The 19753-nt window shown below is 35.7% G+C and overlaps 1 protein-coding gene across 1 annotated transcript in view; it reads right to left on the reverse strand.

The window, feature by feature from the left end:
- Positions 1-17346: 17346 nt before the first annotated feature.
- Positions 17347-19753, reverse strand: part of LOC138707442 (methyl-CpG-binding domain protein 4-like) — a 187083-nt gene continuing 184676 nt past the window's right edge. Inside the window, exon 6 of the mRNA XM_069836865.1 lies at positions 17347-18155. Within this exon, the coding sequence (XP_069692966.1) occupies positions 18142-18155 (14 nt within the window). The 3' untranslated portion in view covers positions 17347-18141. The remainder of the gene's footprint in view (positions 18156-19753) is intronic.

Here is a 19753-nt window from a genome sequence, read left to right on the forward strand (position 1 = left end):
TGTGTGCTCAGATTCGGGTCAAGCAACTCCACATTCCTCTCTACACTTCACCAGCCGGTGATCAGGGAGTGCTTGGAATGGAGATAAAACCAAAAAAACATTGGAAAATCCTAAAGGAGGTGGAGGAACGTGGAATTTCTGTTGATTTATTGTCATTGTTATTATTATTATTATTATTATTATTATTATTATTATTATATACCCTTTTAACTCCTCTTTCTTCTGAGGCCTATAAAATATGCCCTAACCATCTCAGTTTTCTTGATATAATACTGGGCAGAATATCTAGTTCACTGTACAAATCATGAAATTTCGTGTTATGTGGTTTTCTCCATTCCATAATAGCTGGATCTCGAATTTCTCCCAATATCTCTCTAAAAATGTTCTTAGTAAATATTTAGTTTGTTCTCATCCTGCTTTGTGAGTGTCCATGTCTCTCAAACATAAACTAAAACAAGCATAATTATGAGATTTTAAAAATTAATTCCCTTTTTAATGCTCTGGACAATGCATAATAACATTTGCCTTTTATGTGTGAGCATTATATAAATTGATAGTTTTTAATAGAAAAATATTCACTGGATAGATCTTGCATTATCATAAGTAAGCTTTCTACTCTAGCTTACGTTAGTCTATCATGCTATTTTAAAGTCTATTGAACTCAGTATCATTGTCAAGTACGAAGTACAATTAGATCCTGTTATTGTGCCACCTGAAAAATTGGAACTTTTAAATTTTAAGAAGTGGTTAAATTTATAACTGCCGAAACTAGGTGTAGTAAGCAAAATGGGTTGTCCTAGAAGAGAACTTTTTTATGAAAAATTTTATGTGCAAAAGTCTAAACTATGGTATAATACACGTATTAACCGTAACAGAAAGCATGAACCAGTTAATGGGAAACTTGCACCTAATTTATGTTTTACATAAGTTCGTGTATCGTGACTGATTTTGAGAGATGAGATATGCTTTATATGCAACTTGACGACAGCTTGTTCTGTTCTACCTAATGTGTGTGTGCATGTGTATGTATATTATATGTTTTTACCTAAATATATGTTTTTTTCTTTTCTGAGAATAGTTCTTGTTTATAAAATTCAGATGTTATTTTTTTATTATATGAATTTCCACGCACAGATTTATAGAGTATCTGAATATAAATATTTAGTATTTATCTTATCACATTTGAGCATGGTCTCACGCTGTTAAGATTTGTGCTATAAATATATATTATATATAGTAATTATCATTACTGAAATCAGCTAAAGAAGTTTCACTGCATATTCATTATCATTTATACAGAGTGAAAATCAACAAAGGTGTTATTAACATAAAAAGGAGGCATATTAAAAATCTACATTTAAACTTTTACTTATTATTGCTGAATAATTTACTTCAGTGGAAAGCATAACTATCCTAAATTATACATTGAAAATTTGAATGCATGTCTGCAAGATGAAATTTTATAATAACTGTTTTATATCTTTTATGATTCATAAAAACTATTAAAGCAATTTCTATTGCTGCCAACTTAGTAATAGTTGATTATATCATTGCCATGCAGTGAGTAGCAAGTAAAGGGAGTGGAGAAAGATTTAGAGAAACTTTTATGTGAACCATCCATTTTTATTGTATTTTATTTCATTTTTATTTTATTTTATTTAGAAATAGGATCATTGAGATTTCAAATATTACAACATATTTATTTTGTAAATTTATATCATATTGTGATGAAGTGAAAATCTTTGGTATTTCAAAGCAAGTTATTTTCTTTCTTCTTGAGGCTGGGAAACTACTGTATATCCTATTAAGGTCAAGAGATGAACATAATTGCAATATGTATAACCTTGGTAGTGTGAGGGAGTCTTCAAGGCATTATGGCTTGATCTAGATCACTATACGTGTAGGTTCCCAGTACTAAATATTCACAACTGAGAGACGAAGTCATGTTTTGCTAGTCGAGAAATCTGGTGTATCTTTGTTCTTTCAGGCTTTGTATTCGTTCCTTTTAAACTACACCATTATTTATGATTTACTATACTCTTCATCCTCTTCACCACCACCACCACCACCACCAGCACCACCACCACCACCACCACCACCACCACCACCACCACCACCACCACCACCACCACACTTCAATTCTTTCTCTCTCCCTTCAACTTTATCATCATGACAGTCCCCCCTGTTTCTAACTACTCCTGCTACAAGTACTACTACTACTACTACTACTACTACTACTGCTACTTATGTTACTACAACTACTACTATCACCACCACCACTACTACTACTACTACTACTACTACTACTACTACGACTGCTACTTATGTTACTACAACTACTACTATCACTACTACTACTACTACTACTACTGCTACTGCTACTTATGTTACAACTACTACTATCACTACTACTACTGCTACTTATGTTACTACAACTACTACTATCACCACCACTACTACTACTACTATCACTACTACTACTACTATCACTACTACTACTACTGCTACTTATGTTATACAACTACTACTATCACCACTACTACTACTACTACTACTACTATCACTACTACTACTACTACTACTGCTACTTATGTTATTACAACTACTACTATCACCACTACTACTACTACTACTACTACTACTCCTGCTACTGCTACTTATGTTACTACAACTACTACTATCACTACTACTACTACTACTACTACTACTACTCCTGCTACTGCTACTTATGTTACAACTACTACTATCACTACTGCTACTGCTACTTATGTTACTACAACTACTACTATCACCACCACTACTACTACTACTATTATCACTACTACTACTACTATCACTACTACTACTATTACTGCTACTTATGTTATACAACTACTACTATCACCACCACTACTACTACTACTACTACTACTACTACTCCTGCTACTGCTACTTATGTTACAACTACTACTATCACTACTGCTACTGCTACTTATGTTACTACAACTACTACTATCACCACCACTACTACTACTAATACTACTATCACTACTACTACTACTACTTATGTTATACAACTACTACTATCACCACCACTACTACTACTACTACTACTACTACTACTACTATCACTACTACTACTACTTATGTTATTACAACTACTACTATCACCACTACTACTACTACTACTACTACTACTACTACTACTCCTGCTACTGCTACTTATATTACTACAACTACTACTATCACTACTACTACTACTACTACTACTACTACTACTACTACTACTACTACGATCTCAAGTTTGGGTAAATTGAGAACATCTGATCAAAAAGTACAGATGTGCCAGAAATTCGAATATGTAAAATGCTCAATCTCAATGTTAGACATTGTATTTAATGTTTTATTTTGCAGTTTTAATTTGTATACCATGTTTATTACATGAACATTCTAACAATGAACCTTGGCATTTTATAGTTTTTGATCTGGTGTTTTTGATTGTCATTTATATAGGATGTAATTTTGTTTTATAGTTCCCATAAGTCAGTTAATGAGGACTTAGGTATATCTTTACTGTATTGTATTGCAATGAAGTTTTTTTTCCTTTTTTATTTATCCCTTTTTGCGTTTGCGTTTGAGAGTTACTGTAACTTGTAGAATATTCCAGGCTTAGTATCATCTCTCCACACTGATTGACATCATGGATCCCTAATAGTGGACCTGTTGATGAGAACAAGTAATAATAGTCTGCATCTGTGATATATATTCAATGTACGCAATAGCCATGGCAATTATACTACATAACTACATAACACAGTTGCTGCTGCTTCTTAGGCAATGTCATTAAGTGTGATGGTAATTTTTAGTAAAGGTATATTCACAAAAATTGAGAGAGCATTTTTTATGTGCAGTGGTATGCAATTGGTATATAGTGTTATGTAATAATGTCTGCTTGTTCTGTTGTGAGATTTTGTGCAGTTGTAAATAAATTGCATTTTTATTTCTATATACTTGTAATTGGGATTTTGTATGACATATCATATATACTACAATATTTTGTTGACCACCTCTCGACCTCGTGAACCTTCGCAAATAGCTGTCAGAAAGAATCCCGTGAGTCGAATATTTTTATGCATCTACAAGAACAAGACGCGAATTAATATCAGAATCCATTTTGATTCTGCGTACACTACTTTTTAACACTTGAATATAAGTAATTGATTAACTAGCGGACTTACTTGTGTTAATTATGTAAGTTTGTGCGGCTTACAGCTGTTTCGGTGCTTATCACACCATCCTCAGAGCCTACTAGATCTCGGCGTCATCTCGAACTTCTCTGCCTGTTATGTGGGTGCGTTTGATTGTTAAAAGGTGTTGAATAGTGGAGTTAAATAGTGTGTGTATGCTGAAATTGATCTGTGTGTTGAGAATTTGATCGGGGTGTGTTTTAGTGTGTTTGTATATTTCATATTGTTCTAGTGTGTTGAGTTTTTTACAACCCAAGAACCAAAAACTCAACACACTAGAACAATACGAAATATACAAACACACTAAAACACACCCCGATCAAATTCTCAACACACAGATCAATTTCAGTATACACACACTATTTGACTCCACTATTCAACACCTTTCAATAATCAAACACACCCACATAACAGGCAGAGAAGTTCGAGATGACGCCGAGATCTAGTAGGCTCTGAGGATGGTGTGATAAGCACCGAAACAGCTGTAAGCCGCACAAACTTACATAATTAACACAAGTAAGTCCGCTAGTTAATCAATTACTAATATCAGAACTTACCTCTGTTTTAATAGATAGTTGTAAAATTGTTTCTCCACTTAGACTTCTTTCTTTTGCCTATGTACGGCAAGTAACTTTAGCTTGAATAATTAATGCTCCTCTTGAGCATTTATCAGTTTGTCCAGAAGCGTAACATTTGAGCCAGAAATTAGCAGTCCAGTATGTTTTTGCTAATTTCCTGTTCCCCTTTTCACAAAATGCGTCATACAGTCTCGAAAATATCTACTTTCAATAGCTATTTTCTCATAAATATAAACAATGCAATGCAATAAGTGCCAGTGAGAAGTTCGCTGAGTCCAGAGTACAACCTCATTGCTAGTAACCTTTCAGTTCCAATGCAGTCATAATGCTAAAATAAACAGTAATATTTTTAAAAAAGATTGGTAGTATTTGTTATTTTAAACAAAGAAATGGTAAATGTAAAAGAAGGAGTATCTTTCCTGGACCAGAAATAAAATATGTTTCTACGGAAAAAACTTTTATTTTATGAGTTTTTTAAAAGAAGAATGTCTTCCCTGGACCAGATCTACTTTTTTTTTGTCGTGGATAAGTCTTTAAAATCGCCACCCTGTAGAAAAAGTTGAGCGAGCAAATAAAGAAGTACAGAACTTTAGCTAATATCTCAAAAAGTATAACTCTTATAGCCAAAATGTGAAAACAGATTTCAATAACCGAAGGAAAGAAGCACCCAAGAATAGCTACTTCAACTCATGCACAGGCATGGGTAGCAGGGGAATTGTGTGCCAGTTTTGGTTCTTTCACCGGGAATGGGGAAACTTTCATAATTTTAGGTTCTTTCACGTTGAATCACACATCTTCAAGTCCTGACTATAATATGATAGAATGGTGATATGGGTCTCAAACGATTTGTCTGAACGAGATCTAACCAAATGTTAAATTACAGGCATTGAAATGGATAGTGACAAGTTATGAGAGAGAGTCCAAAAAAAAATGTGACCAAAATTGAAATGTCGAAATATTTGAACGAAAGTCCAAGTCAGAATACAAGAAACGCATATCGAGTGAAAGAGGAACTCAAAAGGAATCGATTAAGCTCAAAATGACCCAAACTGGATGATACAAAGCTTATAGAAAAGAAGAAAACTAAAACAGTGCAATTCAGAGAGTCCCAACTGAGCATCTCTGCTGTGAGTACGTGTGAACTAATGGATGTGGACACTGAATGTGATTCAGTATAAGCAGGCTCACTTACGTGTAAAAAAAGTTAGGAAATATAATAGGAATTAATTAAATGAAATTAAAGGGTAATGAACCACAAGTTTGCTATTTCACATACACCGTCCTTTAATAAATAAAATTCTGCTACAATTAACTTATCTTCCATTTCACAACCAACTTCTACACCAAACCCCTTACTGTCCAACATGGATCCAAATACATAAAGCCCCGTGGGTATGTCACTGACACAATCTAAGCCCCCCCCCCTTCCCTTTTTTTTTTTTGCTTGGCACAGCACGGTACAGTCACTAAACTTACTTACGGCTTTTAAGTAAGTTTAGTGACTGTACTGAAGCAGGTTGATTTGTTGAAGTTCATTCTGAAGTCGCTCCGAAACCTTTAACCATTCCAATATAAACAGTAGCTCTGTTTTACCATTTAAGAACTTCTGAAATAAAAAAAAAGGTAAAGGTATCCCTGTAACATGCCATGAAGGCACTTGGGGGGCATGGAGGTAGAGCCCCATGCTTTCCATGACCTCGGCACTAGAATGAGGTGGTGTGGTCGGCACCACGCTCTGACCGCCTTTTACCCCCGAGAAAGACCCGGTTCTCAATTTTATAGGAGGCTGAGTGAACCTCGGGGCTGTTCTGAAAGTTTGGCATTGAGAAAAAAATCCTGTCACCACCTGGGATCGAACCCTGGACCTTTCAGTCCGTAGCTAGCTGCTCTACCAGTTGAGCTACCCAGCCGCCAAGAACTTCTGAAATTCTTAAAAAAAAGATGGATGGATGGATGGATGGATGGATGGATGGATGGATGGATAGGTAGGTAGGTAGGTAGGTAGGTAGGTAGGTAGGTAGATAGATAGATAGATAGATAGATAGATAGTTAGATAGATAGATAGATAGATAGATAGATAGATAGATAGATAGATAGATAGATAGATAGATAGATAGATAGATAGATAGATAGATAGATAGATAGATAGATAGATAGATAGATAGATAGATAGATAGATAGATAGATAGATAGATAGATAGATAGATGAAGTGCTGTTCACATGCACAAATGCATGAACAGTTCTACTAGTATATGAGTAGACCTACTATTCGTAAACTACATACAATTTTTCTAGTTCTAGAATGCATGCAAACAGGAAAATTAATTTATTTCAGAACTCGCACAATTTCTTGCATACCAAGTCAGTCCTCCTATCTTTTAAAGTAGCAGACCTGTCGATGTCTGAGTTTAACTGAGGGTGGACAGTATATCTCTATGCAAAACTGTGGGGCTAATGATGGAAGTCTCCCTTGTGATGTAGCATTCCGAGTGAAATTTTCTATCTTTTCAAACAGAAAAGCTTCTTTTATCGGAAGAAATTTTTAAAGTTACTTGATACAACTTCTCTATTTTCTTAGCACTTTTTAAAACAAAGAACAAATGGAACTGTAGTCGTCCAGAATTTAAAACATCTTTTTTATCCTCATGTTTAAGTGTACAAAACGGAATTTCTAATAAATTACAAACCGTGTCATTTTCGGGATACAATTATTTCACACTCATTTTCAACATTTTCTATGTACTGGTACCTAAGTATTTGTATAATAGCACTGTAGTGATTAAACATATAGGCCTAATATACACTATGATGCAGGATTAATACACTACAAAAGGTTGGATAAAAAGTAATGGCAACGATTAGATATTTCTGACCTGGCTTTATTCACAGGGGTACAACATTTATGTACCTTCAATATAGTCGCCCCCTTACTTATCACCCTTTTGCCAAATGTTTGGAAGGCATCGTACACCATCAGAGTGTCCATCTTTGTTGATGTTTCATATTGACTGCCCTATAGCATGGATAAGTTAACAACGAGGCAAGCGCCAAATTGAGCAAAGCTAGAATTTTCAATGGAACATGGAGATTGAGGCCTCTTCTATTGTCTCATGGACTTTTTCATCAATATCCGTGAGAGGCTGGTTTCCATTTGTGCAGTGGGTTCAACATGAGCCTCTCCTGCACATTTTGCTCAGTGGTGATGGGCAAGCCTGTGGTTCAAGTAACACAGGGGTTTCCTCTTGAAACTGCAGATCTCCTGAGGCATTGTATCTGGAGTGTAGCAGCCTCAGCGACAACTCTGTCGGTAAATTGGTCTGCACAACTGGCTTTATATGGGTGAATGACTTAGTCAAGTACCCATCATTAGTAAAAAAAAAAATAAAACATATCCGACTCCTACATAGTATCTTTCAATCTCGATACACATCAGAATGGTGGTACAGTGATTGAAAGCTATTGTAACACTTCTCCCCTTGAATCACCTTTAGCTGCTGTTACACACACTCTCTTGATGGCTGGTACATCGTCAGAAACTCTCCTTTGGGTGGAATTTTTTCTTGGGAAAATAAAAGAATTGTCCAAGTCTTGGTCAGGTGAATATGAAGGTTCTTGGTCATTTTGAGCTACATGGTTAGAAGCTGTGACATAATCGTGGTTGTGTGCAGGCACATTGTTGTGCAGAAGACAACACTTTCCAGTAGTGTTCAAATCATGCCTGATGTGTTTCAGTCATTTCAGGAATTGTTTCAAAATCTCTAAATAAGACACCGAATTCAAAGTTTGGCCTGGAGTCACAAATTCGTGGTGATTCATGCCTCGAGAATCGAAAAAAAAATATGATGTGCATTGCCTTCGCACTTGATTTTTAGGCAAAGTTTATGGTTTTGTTTTGACCTTGAAAAATCTGTACGATGGTGTTTCTTCTCTGCAAGCTACTTGCAGTATTGCGTAGGTTTCTGTAGCACTTTTGCCAAGCTTGAAACAAAATTTGGTAATTTTACATAACTAGACCAAAAGACGCACCATTTTTTCTTTAACCTACTAATATAAGTTACTGCTGTGGTTTTACCTTCCCCCACCCAATACTTTCTACAGAAAAATGTAGAAACTATTTACTTGTTCTACATTATATGCCTTAATGGTACGTGTTTATGATGTGCAATTTAAATACTTACGTTTAAGTTTAATTTTCGATGGAGTATTTGATAGTTTCTATCTCATCATCGAAATTTGTTGTTAGTGGCACAGTATGGCGATCATTACATTTTCGAGGGAGTATTTGATAGTTTCTATCTCGCCAACGAAATTTGTTGTTAGTGGCCCAGTATGGCGATCATTAGATTTTTGAGGGAGTATTTATTTTGATAGTTTCTATCTCATCATCGAAATTTGTTGTTAGTGGCACAGTATGGCGATCATTAGATTTTCGAGGGAGTATTTGATAGTTTCTATCTCACCATTGAAATTTGTTGTTAGTGGCACAGTATGGCGATCATTACATTTTCCAGGGAGTATTTGATAGTTTCTATCTCACTATCGAAATTTGTTGTTAGTGGCACAGTATGGTGATCGTTAATTTTCGAGGGAGTATTTGATAGTTTCTATCTCACCATCGAAATTTGTTGTTAGTGGCACAGTATGGCGATCATTAGATTTTCGAGGGAGTATTTGATAGTTCCTATCTCACCATCGAAATTTGTTGTTAGTGGCCCAGTATGGCGATCATTAGATTTTCGAGGGAGTATTTCATAGTTTCTCTCTCACATCGAAATTTGTTGTTAGTGGCACAGTATGGCGATCATTAGATTTTCTTGGGAATATTTGATAATTTCTATCTCACCATCGAAATTTGTTGTTAGTGGCCCAGTATGGCAATAGAATGAAAATAATGAGCATGTTCTGCCAGTTCCTGCTCCACTTTCCAAGTTTGTCAATGATACATCTGTACAAATATGTAGCCATGATTCAGGTGGCTAGATGGTGTGTACGGTTTCTAAGCTCACTTGATTAAAAAAAAAAGGTACTATGTTTTCTGAGTTTATACTGTTGGCTTGATTAAGTTCTAATTTGAAGTTTATGGTGTTTTCAAGCAGCGGATTTTTTTTTTTTAGAAGAATACGTTCTCGGTTGGGATTTCATAAATTTGTTTAAATTTATAACACTTTCTGCAAATGTTCTTTGAGTAATTAATTTCCATATTGGAATACTTTTCCGTTCCCATTTATTTTCTGGAAGTCACATGAGCTTTTCTTATTAAAGCAAAGCTTGCTCCCGTAGTTTAAGAGCTATTGAACGATACAGACGGACCAAAAACACATCACACTTTTCGGTAATCATGCGTATTGCTTCCAATGGATTTGATTTAATGCCACCAGTGATAATTCCCATTGCATTGTTTTGAATTTTGTCCAGCTTTTCTAGATTTTGAGATGATGTAATCAGAACTTTGTCGCAATACTGCAGAATGGGATGTTAACAATTATGTTTCTATTAGTGTAGGCCTATATTATTCTCTTTATACCGAAAAAGTTGTTTTGGGGATGACGTTGCCCATCAGTCTCTCTATGAAAAGGATCTTTCCTCAACTATATAACGGGTTGGTTCATATTCGTTATCTATGACTTAAATTATTTTGAAATAAGATATTCTTTTCAGCAAGAAGTTAATGCATCTCTATTTGGCATCTACAATATAACGGCGATTTACTTCAAATCAATCAATTGGGTGTATTTTTGTCGAATCGAGCCAGACAATCCCTTGAAATATGACATCGGACATGCTTTTGTTCTGGTTTTAGCAAACGAGGAACTCATCTCGTGGAGACCTTGGATATGCCCAAGACATTGACTAAGATGTTGCACACCCATTCAGCTGAGAGACACATAACCTCGCCAACAGATAGGCCCACAGCTAATTTTCCCAGAAAATTTCATTATGTAGGGAAAACAGAAAATGATTCAATGGACGAACGGAAAAGGGTGAATTATTAAACATATAGCCAGGATTTTTTTAAATAATGAGGAACTATACACATTTTTTTTAGACTTCCGTTAAAAATGAGGAAAATCGAAATTATTACATGCTCCTGCTTATATCTTCCCCTATTATGAACTTAAAAAAGTAAAGGTTATACATCCTGATTGCACACTTACTGTATAACACAGTATGTTACTTAATAATTATAATAACTTTCTTACCTCTGATTGATGTTCTGGCAGATATGCACATCTATTATCAGGCTGTACCTACATCTCACTTGACAATATGTGTCGGAGGAAGAACAATTATTTGTATACATCTTAGTCTGATTAGCGTAATATGCTACTAGTCAGTGATGTATACAATGGAGGTGGAAAGGATCTGGCCACCCAACCCCATTAACTCCTGGCTTAGTTGCCTTATAAGTGATGCCTTATTGGTGTCACTTAGGAGGTTCAGACCTGCCTTCGGACAGTTGACTTAACAAATTTCTAGCGTTAAAATGAAAACTATGTGGTAAATTACATAGTTGAATAGTTTTCATTTTAATACTACAAGCCACTGGCGCACAGTGGTCCGGATCGCTTAAAAGCTGGTCAAAAATCATTTTTTTCAACTTCGATACAGAATCTTTAAATCACATTCCAATAATTCTACAATACTTGACCTTCAAAAATCACAGGTCATTTGTTAATAATAACATACAGGTTTCACGATATATTTGTTCAAAAGTGACATAAATCTAACTTGTGTAATTTTACCTTAGTGATGTGATTTTAAAAGAGCCCTGATCAAGTTTTAAAATGCATAAAAATAATAGTAAATATTTTTATTATATAACGTTATATGTCTTTTACATTATATACACTAACACCTAAATTAATATTATGTTTTAGTATTAAGTAGAATTTTTTAAAGTCAAATATTATTTTTAAAAAGGTACTTAAATATATAGAGAGTTTTAAAAAAATGTATAAATATGTACACTGTGAAACTTGCACAGCTGTTAAGGGAAGCCTTCGTTTAGGGAATGTTGAAGGTTTTATCTCCAAGGTCATTCAAGGGCAACCCAAGACTACCCCTGCGCGCTGTTTCCTCAATTCTCATGTGCCATAACTGTGACAGCTCATAATCATAACTCGCGTTTTGTTTACTTTCCATTTAAAAGGGAGTTCTTTCCAAGCTGACTGAAACACTAATTGTATTCAGTCATCTTGATACGTTCAGTGGTTCAGAGTGTGTTTATTGTGCAAGTGAAAAATGAATTTTTCTGTGAGTCGCCGTGAACTTCACCATAAAATTAGACAACGGAGCAACGAATCGCGTAAGCAACAAGAAAACTATATCACGTCATATTTGACTAATACATATGAAATTAGTACTGATTGTAGTGCTACAAAAAAGTTATACAATGTCATTAGACTACATTTTTTTCTTCCGTATTATCAGCGATGGGTGAAGTGTGGTTATAGTGAAACAAATTTTTCAAACAGACATTCTCGTTGGCTAGATCATGACATAACATTGCCTATTGAAAATATTTCATGTGTATCAACGCCGAAAAAACATACCGACATTCGAAGCACATCGGGAAAGCTGGGTCGCGGTCGTCCTACAAAAGTATTTGGGGAATTAAGTGAAAGAAGTAAACGAAGAAAAGCAAAAGAAACGAGAGAAAATGTGTCTTCTGAAGAGCTCTCTTATGCTACAGTAATGAGTTTAAGGTCAGAGCAGCCAAATTGTCAAAAGAAGTAACAACCACAACATCAAGCAGAGGCAAAAGAATTCGTGATTATTGGAGGAAAGAAAAAAAGGAAAGTACTAGACTCACAAATGAAGAAGCTCTTTCATTAATAATAGATTCAGATCTGTCCAGACATCAATATAAAACAATAAGAAAAATGGCAGTTACACATAACCATGATCTCTACCCCAGTTATCAATCCGTTTTAGAAGCTAAAAAAGAAATTTACCCCCAAGGCACACGAGTGACCGAAAATGAATGTGAGATCAAATTAAGTCTTTGTTACATCACACAGCCTATAGAATCTTGAATATTTCACCTCTAAGTAACACGGAGAAAAACTACATGTTGCATTGTAAATGGGGTTTTGACGGCAGCTCAGGTCATTCGCAATATAGACAGATATGGCATAAAAAAGAGAAAAGTGATGAAAGTTTATTTCTTACGTCATTGGTGCCCCTGCGCTTGGTTGATACTGAAAGTGGAGATGTTGCATGGAAGAATCCCCGTCTTTCATCAACTCGATTCTGCAGACCTATTCGCCTTCAGTGGGTACACGAGACAACGGAAAGAGCCCAAGCAGTGAGAGAATATGTAGAAAATCAGATACAGGACTTGCAACCATTTACAGTAGGTAACATCACAGTTCAGTTTTTACTACTTTTAACTACAGTATGATAGACGGAAAAATATGCAATGCATTAGCCAAGTCATCCAGTATGAAGTGCTACATCTGTGGTGCAAAAATTTCACAAATGAATAATCTTGAATTTATACAACAACAGTCAGAAGATACCTCCAATTTTGTCTTTGGATTATCAATTCTACATGCACATATAAAGTTTTTTGAATGCATACTACATATATCTTACCGGGTTGAATTTAAAAAATGGAAGACAAATGTACGAGATGGAAGTCGAGAAATTATGAAGAAAAGAAAGAAAACTATTCAAGATGCATTTCGAAATAGATTAGGGCTTATTATAGATACACCGAAGCCTGGATATGGGACCACAAATGATGGGAACACGGCAAGAAGATTTTTCGAAAATACTAAAGCATCTAAAATAACTGGAGTTGATTATTATTTAATTTCACGATTCAGTGTGATTCTTACTACAATTTCGTGTTTTCAAAATATAAGTGAATCGCGATTCAATATATACTGCAGAAAGACCGCATAGCTGTTTGTCAAATTATACCCATGGTATTATATGCCACCAACAGTGCACAAAATTCTTATTCATGGGGCATCTATTGTAAAATCAGCTTTATTACCAATAGGAGAACTATCCGAGGAAGCAATGGAATCATTAAACAAAACTGTTCGAAGATTTCGACAAGATCACACCAGAAAGACTCTGACTTATTCTTGCATCAGACCTTTTAATTTCCAACCTAAGAGAACCCCCCAAGAAGAAGAGAACACAGTTACTACTGCAGGTGCTCCAGTTACTCTCTACACCTAAAGGGCCCAACAGCGAGGACTCGGGAGATTGTGATTCTGAAGACGAGTGATGGAGGAGGGGTCCGGTATAGATGTAAGTCGCTAAAATTCATTATACATTTTAAACAATTATTTGTTGATTGGGCATGGCATAATGTAGATTTTAAGTAGGGAGATATTTTTGACCATGTTTTTTAATATTCGGACCACTGTGCGGCGTAGCTCAGTCGGCTGAGGCGCTTTCCTCTGCTCCGAAGTTGCACTCGGACGTGGGTTCGATTCCCGCTTGGGCTGATTACCTGGGTGGGTTTTTTCCGAGGTTTCCCCAACCATAACGCAAATGTCAGGTAATCTATGACGAATCCTCGGCCTCATCTCGCCAAATACAATCTCTCTATCACCAATGTCATCGACGCTAAATTACCCAATGTTTGATAGAGCGTCGTTAAATAACTAAAAACACAAGAAAGTTTTTATTATAACAAAATTGTTAAGTAAGGTAAAGTTATCTCTTTACACTCCATGAAAGCACCTGTGAAACAAGTAGAGATCCCCGCTTCAGTGGCCTCAGCATTAGAATGATACAAAAAAGATCAGGCACTCAATTTGATAGGAGACTGAGTAGAACCCGGGGCCGTTCTGTAAATTTTGGCAACCAGAAAAATCTTACCTCCTGGGATTGAAACCGAAACCTTGCAGTTCGGAACCAGATATGATCTCCCCAGCCACCTACTTATAAACGTACCAGTATTGTAAATGAAAAGTGATGGTACGAAATTCACTAAGAAGAGAAATAGGTATAATTTGAATTGAAGCAATTGCGTTCTTCTCCAAAATTTGATTTGTCCTGTAGACCGAAATTTTGGAATCACTATAGTTCTGTATTTGCGAAGATTCAATTCTCGGAAACCACGGTAGAGAAATGTGATGTGTTTTTGGTCTGTCTGTATCGAAGTCTCGTACAGGCAGCGGCTTGCGTATCGTGTAACAGAGATACTGTGACCAACGCCGTCGTGGGAACTTGCTCGATGGACTACAATACTGTACGTCTCAGCAGTATTCCGATACAACTCTTTTTACAAGAGGAGAACAGCGATCAACTATGAAAAGACGAACAAAATTCTAGCCTGGAACGTATTTGAACGGTAAAATTTATTAAAATATTGAAACGTGACGCAGACTAATATACTGTAGAATGACGTGTGTAGGGTTGCCATGTTTCAATTCTTTTGTATTTTTATGATGCGTTCGCTTCTCCGGCATCTATTTTTTTTTCGCAAAACATTATTGTAGTAGTCATTCTAAGTTATATTTAAATACATTATACAACGTAATATAGGTGCCCACTCAGCATGATGAGGAATATGGGAGCTACAATGAGTAGCCAGTTTCGGACTCTAGTTATTATCTATGTAGCCTATTAGCACATTATTCAGCACTATTAGCAAGCAAAATATATATTTTAAATAGAGCAGAACAGATTTTTAAATTTTGGAGTTGTCTCCTTTGTGTCAAATGATGTGTTAATCTTTTCTGGGCTAAGAAATTAAAAAGAAACACTAATTTGTAGTGTAAGTTACAACACTTCAGAATGGCAAAGAATAGAACAAAACTTCTTCGTGTGAAACACTGGACACAACAGCATATAATCTCGCCAGAAAAAATGTATAACTCTAGAATTGTTCATCTTAAAGCTTCAGTGATAATATAAGATCTACGAAATACAATAAATGAAGGGGAAAAATGATAAACGACCTTTCTGCTTGCCGTCAACATGTACCACACTAGACAAAAGTAATATACGTTACAAGAGCGGTATGTTGACGTTTTCATGGTCGAGGAAAATATTGAAAAAGCGAAACGTAGACGAATTTCTAATTAGTTGCAATGAAATCTCCACGTTGGTTTCTGTTTAATGACGGCAACTTCGGAAAACCAAAATATCTTTCTTCAACATTGTTGCTATAAAATGTTTTCTGTGTTTACTATACTCCAGCAGGCCGTGATATACGTCTGTCTTTTTTTTTTCCCCCAGTCTATAAATGCGAACTTAAAACAAACGGTAAGGTTATGTAATGATTTATTTTTCATTTTAATATTTTAACAATATTATTTATATAACATATTGCAGTAATAACATCGGCATCTGGAATCTTGTTTACTTTTTCACGGCTTCCTTAATGTTACTTGTATCAGGAATGCAATAAGTTTCGTGGAGTAGTAGACTTTACTTAATTTTTGCAAATATTTAAAAACAATAATTAACATTGCAATTTAGGTGAAATTGCAGTGGTAAGTTTCCAATTTATAATTATTACTATGTTAAACGTCTCTAAAAATAATATGTTAAAAGCCTAAAGCAGTAAAATAAATGTCGCGCTTAAGCGGTAAGAAGAGGGAAATTGTTATGTGTGTTACGTTGGGAATACTGAATGTGGTATTTCACACTTGCCGCGTATTGGTTCTGTGCGGAAAACAAGCAAATACCCACGATCTCGCACAAAAGAAATTGACTGGCCACCATACAGAAAATCCCTTTCGGAAGTCTTCGTTTGATTTCGTGAGAACTTAGGTTTACACGTAAACGAATCTCTTGTACAAAACTCCGCTCTGTTGTTCCTTTGTTTTGTTTTTAAGCTTTTTCTCTCTCTTTATAGATCAAGTGTTACAACTTATCTGTAAAACAAAGATATATGAAGGGTACAAGGAAATAACGATCAAGGTCCATTTTAGAAAGTTTCGAGAAAAACGAATTTTAAAGTTTAAGCACTTAATACTTTGTTATGTGTGTATTTAATAGAAATTGACGTACTGGAATGTCAAGAACGATGATTTCTTATTACTAGCTAAACTAGATGATAGTACTTCCTTTCCACTATAAGATAGCATTATTAACTCAATTTCGATTTTTGATGGACCTTGATCGTTTTTCCCGTGTACCCTTCATATTCAAAGAGTAAATTAGGTGCAAAATAAATATTCTTTCCCTAGCCGTGTGAACCAGGCGCTACCCAAAGGTGGACTTCAACAAATTCACGCCACAAGAGATCTATCTTATTTGTCGGCCTCGGTAGCGTACCTGGTGCTGGCTTTCTATGCTCGAGGTTGCGGATTCGATCCCGGCCCAGGTCGATGGCATTTAAGTGTATTTAAATGCGACAGGCTCATGTTAGTAGATTCACTGGCATGTAAAAGAACTCCTGCGGGACAAAATTCCGGCACACGGTTACGCTGATATAATCTCTGCAGTTGCGAGCGTCGCTAAATAAACCATAATTTAATTTTTTCGATCATATTTTGTCTAAGACAGTTCATTGTTCCCGTCTTTTGATATGGGGGAAGGAGCAAGAGGGCTTTTTTTCTTCCTCCATATGCTTCACTTTATTGAAAAAGTATCAAGACCATAAATGTCTTTTGCCTTTAACGTAGATACATTGATGAGATACATAAAAATTATACAATAATTTATATAAAAGGTCTGGTAGTCAGCATCCACCAGACTGTGATACATTAATTACTATTACAAATTTAAAATTGCATTATGTAGGTAACAGTATAAAAAAGGGCCCTTGAAATGAGCTTCAATAATATAGGCTCTTTCTTCTATATAAAACGCAACCATATTTCTGAAACATACTATATTCTTTACCCTGCTAGCAGACTTCGAATGCAACAGCGGCCGTAAGTTTGTGTGGCTGACGGGAGCAAGGACATTAGTGAAAGGAGTGGTAGTCAAGTACATTCAGAAACCCGGGTACAATAAAAATGCAAGTAAAAATAAAGTGATGTCCCGGTATGTCTCTGTACCCAGTCAGTGGGTAGGCCTATCATATTAACTAATGTAGTTTCGTTCAAATTCCTTGAGATATTTCGAAGTTGGAAGCATCCATATAATTTTCATTTCTATTTTCTCTGAACCAGAAAGGAAAGTTTTAATAGGGAAAATGTAGAAAATTTTGAAGCGAGTTGCTGTATTCATTTGAACAGTGAGAAGAGCTACACGCGTAGAATAGGCGAATTGCTGACTGCGTTGAAGTAGGTATCATGTAACTCTCTGGGAAGTAAGAGACAAAGGCTTGCTGAGGCAGCATAACGACTAGTGCTTGCGAGCTGCTGCGAGAAGTCTGGCGTCAAAACGAGATTAAGGCTGCCTGCAGGACACATCACCAACAGGTAACTGAAAGCAAAAGACCACAATGTTGATAATATCTTATTTTTCATATAACCATAACGTGTGTGCTTATGTATGTGTTTGTGTGCGGTGACAATCGCCAAATGTGCTTTTAATTCGGATTTATTGATTTCTCATATGAAAAATACTAAGTCCTTATTTTGAACACCAAATTTCGACGAAACCAAGCGAGTTGGCTCGGACGGTAACGTTTGAGACTCGCATTCGGGAGGTCACGGGTTCAAACCCCGTGGTCGAATAATCTGACTGAGGTTTCACATGGTTTCCCTCAATCACAAAGGCAAATGTCGGATTGAAAATTTTCATACCAACTCAGTCACCAATATCATAAACATTAATCAGGATCTGATATCGGTTACATCAACACAATCCGTGTATAACACACGATAAATAGAAACAGAAGCTCAGCAATAGTAAAAAAGACTTACTAATATACTAAAAAATTCTACACACGCGAATAATGTGAATCATTGTCGGTTTCGTGTAAATAAGAACTCCGCAGAGTTGCCAGTTTGGACGATTTATCGCAATTAAAATACATGAGAAGTCAAATCGGCGAGTAATTAAGTTGTCTAGTCCCTGAGTCGCTATTTAGGTTGCCACAAAATTCCAAAGGGCGAAATTAGGCTACATGTTATTTCCTTTTACATATTTACAACATTTTTTTTATAGATTTTCAGACCATTCTTTATAATCAGAAATCGCTCTTGTTCATTGTTGTCCGTATCGTCGCAACATGCTTCGAATTTTCTTTATCTCTGTATTTCAATTTTAATGGCATAATGGTGAGTATTCGCATTACGTCCTCGTGTATTAAGAGTACAAATGATAAAGATAGCATTCATATACAGACGTCGCATTTGTGATTTTTAAGCATGGGTGTAGCAAAGTACGGTATGCACGATGGATTCATCATATATCGAGTAGCTCCAGTAGGGTAGGTAGAAAATGCAACGATCCTCTAGTATACTACTTTCCTCACGCCCAGAAACCCCATTTTTTATTTCTTCCCCCCCTCGTCTATGTTATATTTATTACTGCTACAATACTTCCATCGTCATCTATATCCTAATTTGTATGTTATATCTCATTCGAATCAATCTTATTTAATTAATTTTTTTATCTTACCTGGATGAGACTCGAACCTGTGAAGTTGGGGATACTGGCACTCAGTGGTATCATATTGAAATACTGTATGTCCTATGTTGACGGAAAGTAAATAATAAAACCATTTTCACCTCACGAATGCTGTTAATATTTCTAAATTATTTCCAAAACATGAAAAGGAAGAAATATAATGTTTTAATAAAGACAAATGTATATGATACTACAGTATATTACGTAACTACACATGACGTGGTTGTACATTATTGAGAGCGCGATATACAACTATTCGTATTTATAATAAATGATAACGAGTGAATAAAGCATTTCCATAGTAAACATAACAACAAAACGGTTAAAAACTACATAAAGTAGGCTAATTACGTGGTTGAAGCAGGGTTGCCAGATTGGGAAATTTATCGCAATATAGGCTACATAAGAAAGGCAGTCAGCAAGTAACGGAGTTGTTAAGTCGTCGA

Source organism: Periplaneta americana, chromosome 10, assembly GCF_040183065.1.
Source record: "Periplaneta americana isolate PAMFEO1 chromosome 10, P.americana_PAMFEO1_priV1, whole genome shotgun sequence".
In the NCBI taxonomy this organism is placed as follows: domain Eukaryota; kingdom Metazoa; phylum Arthropoda; class Insecta; order Blattodea; family Blattidae; genus Periplaneta; species Periplaneta americana.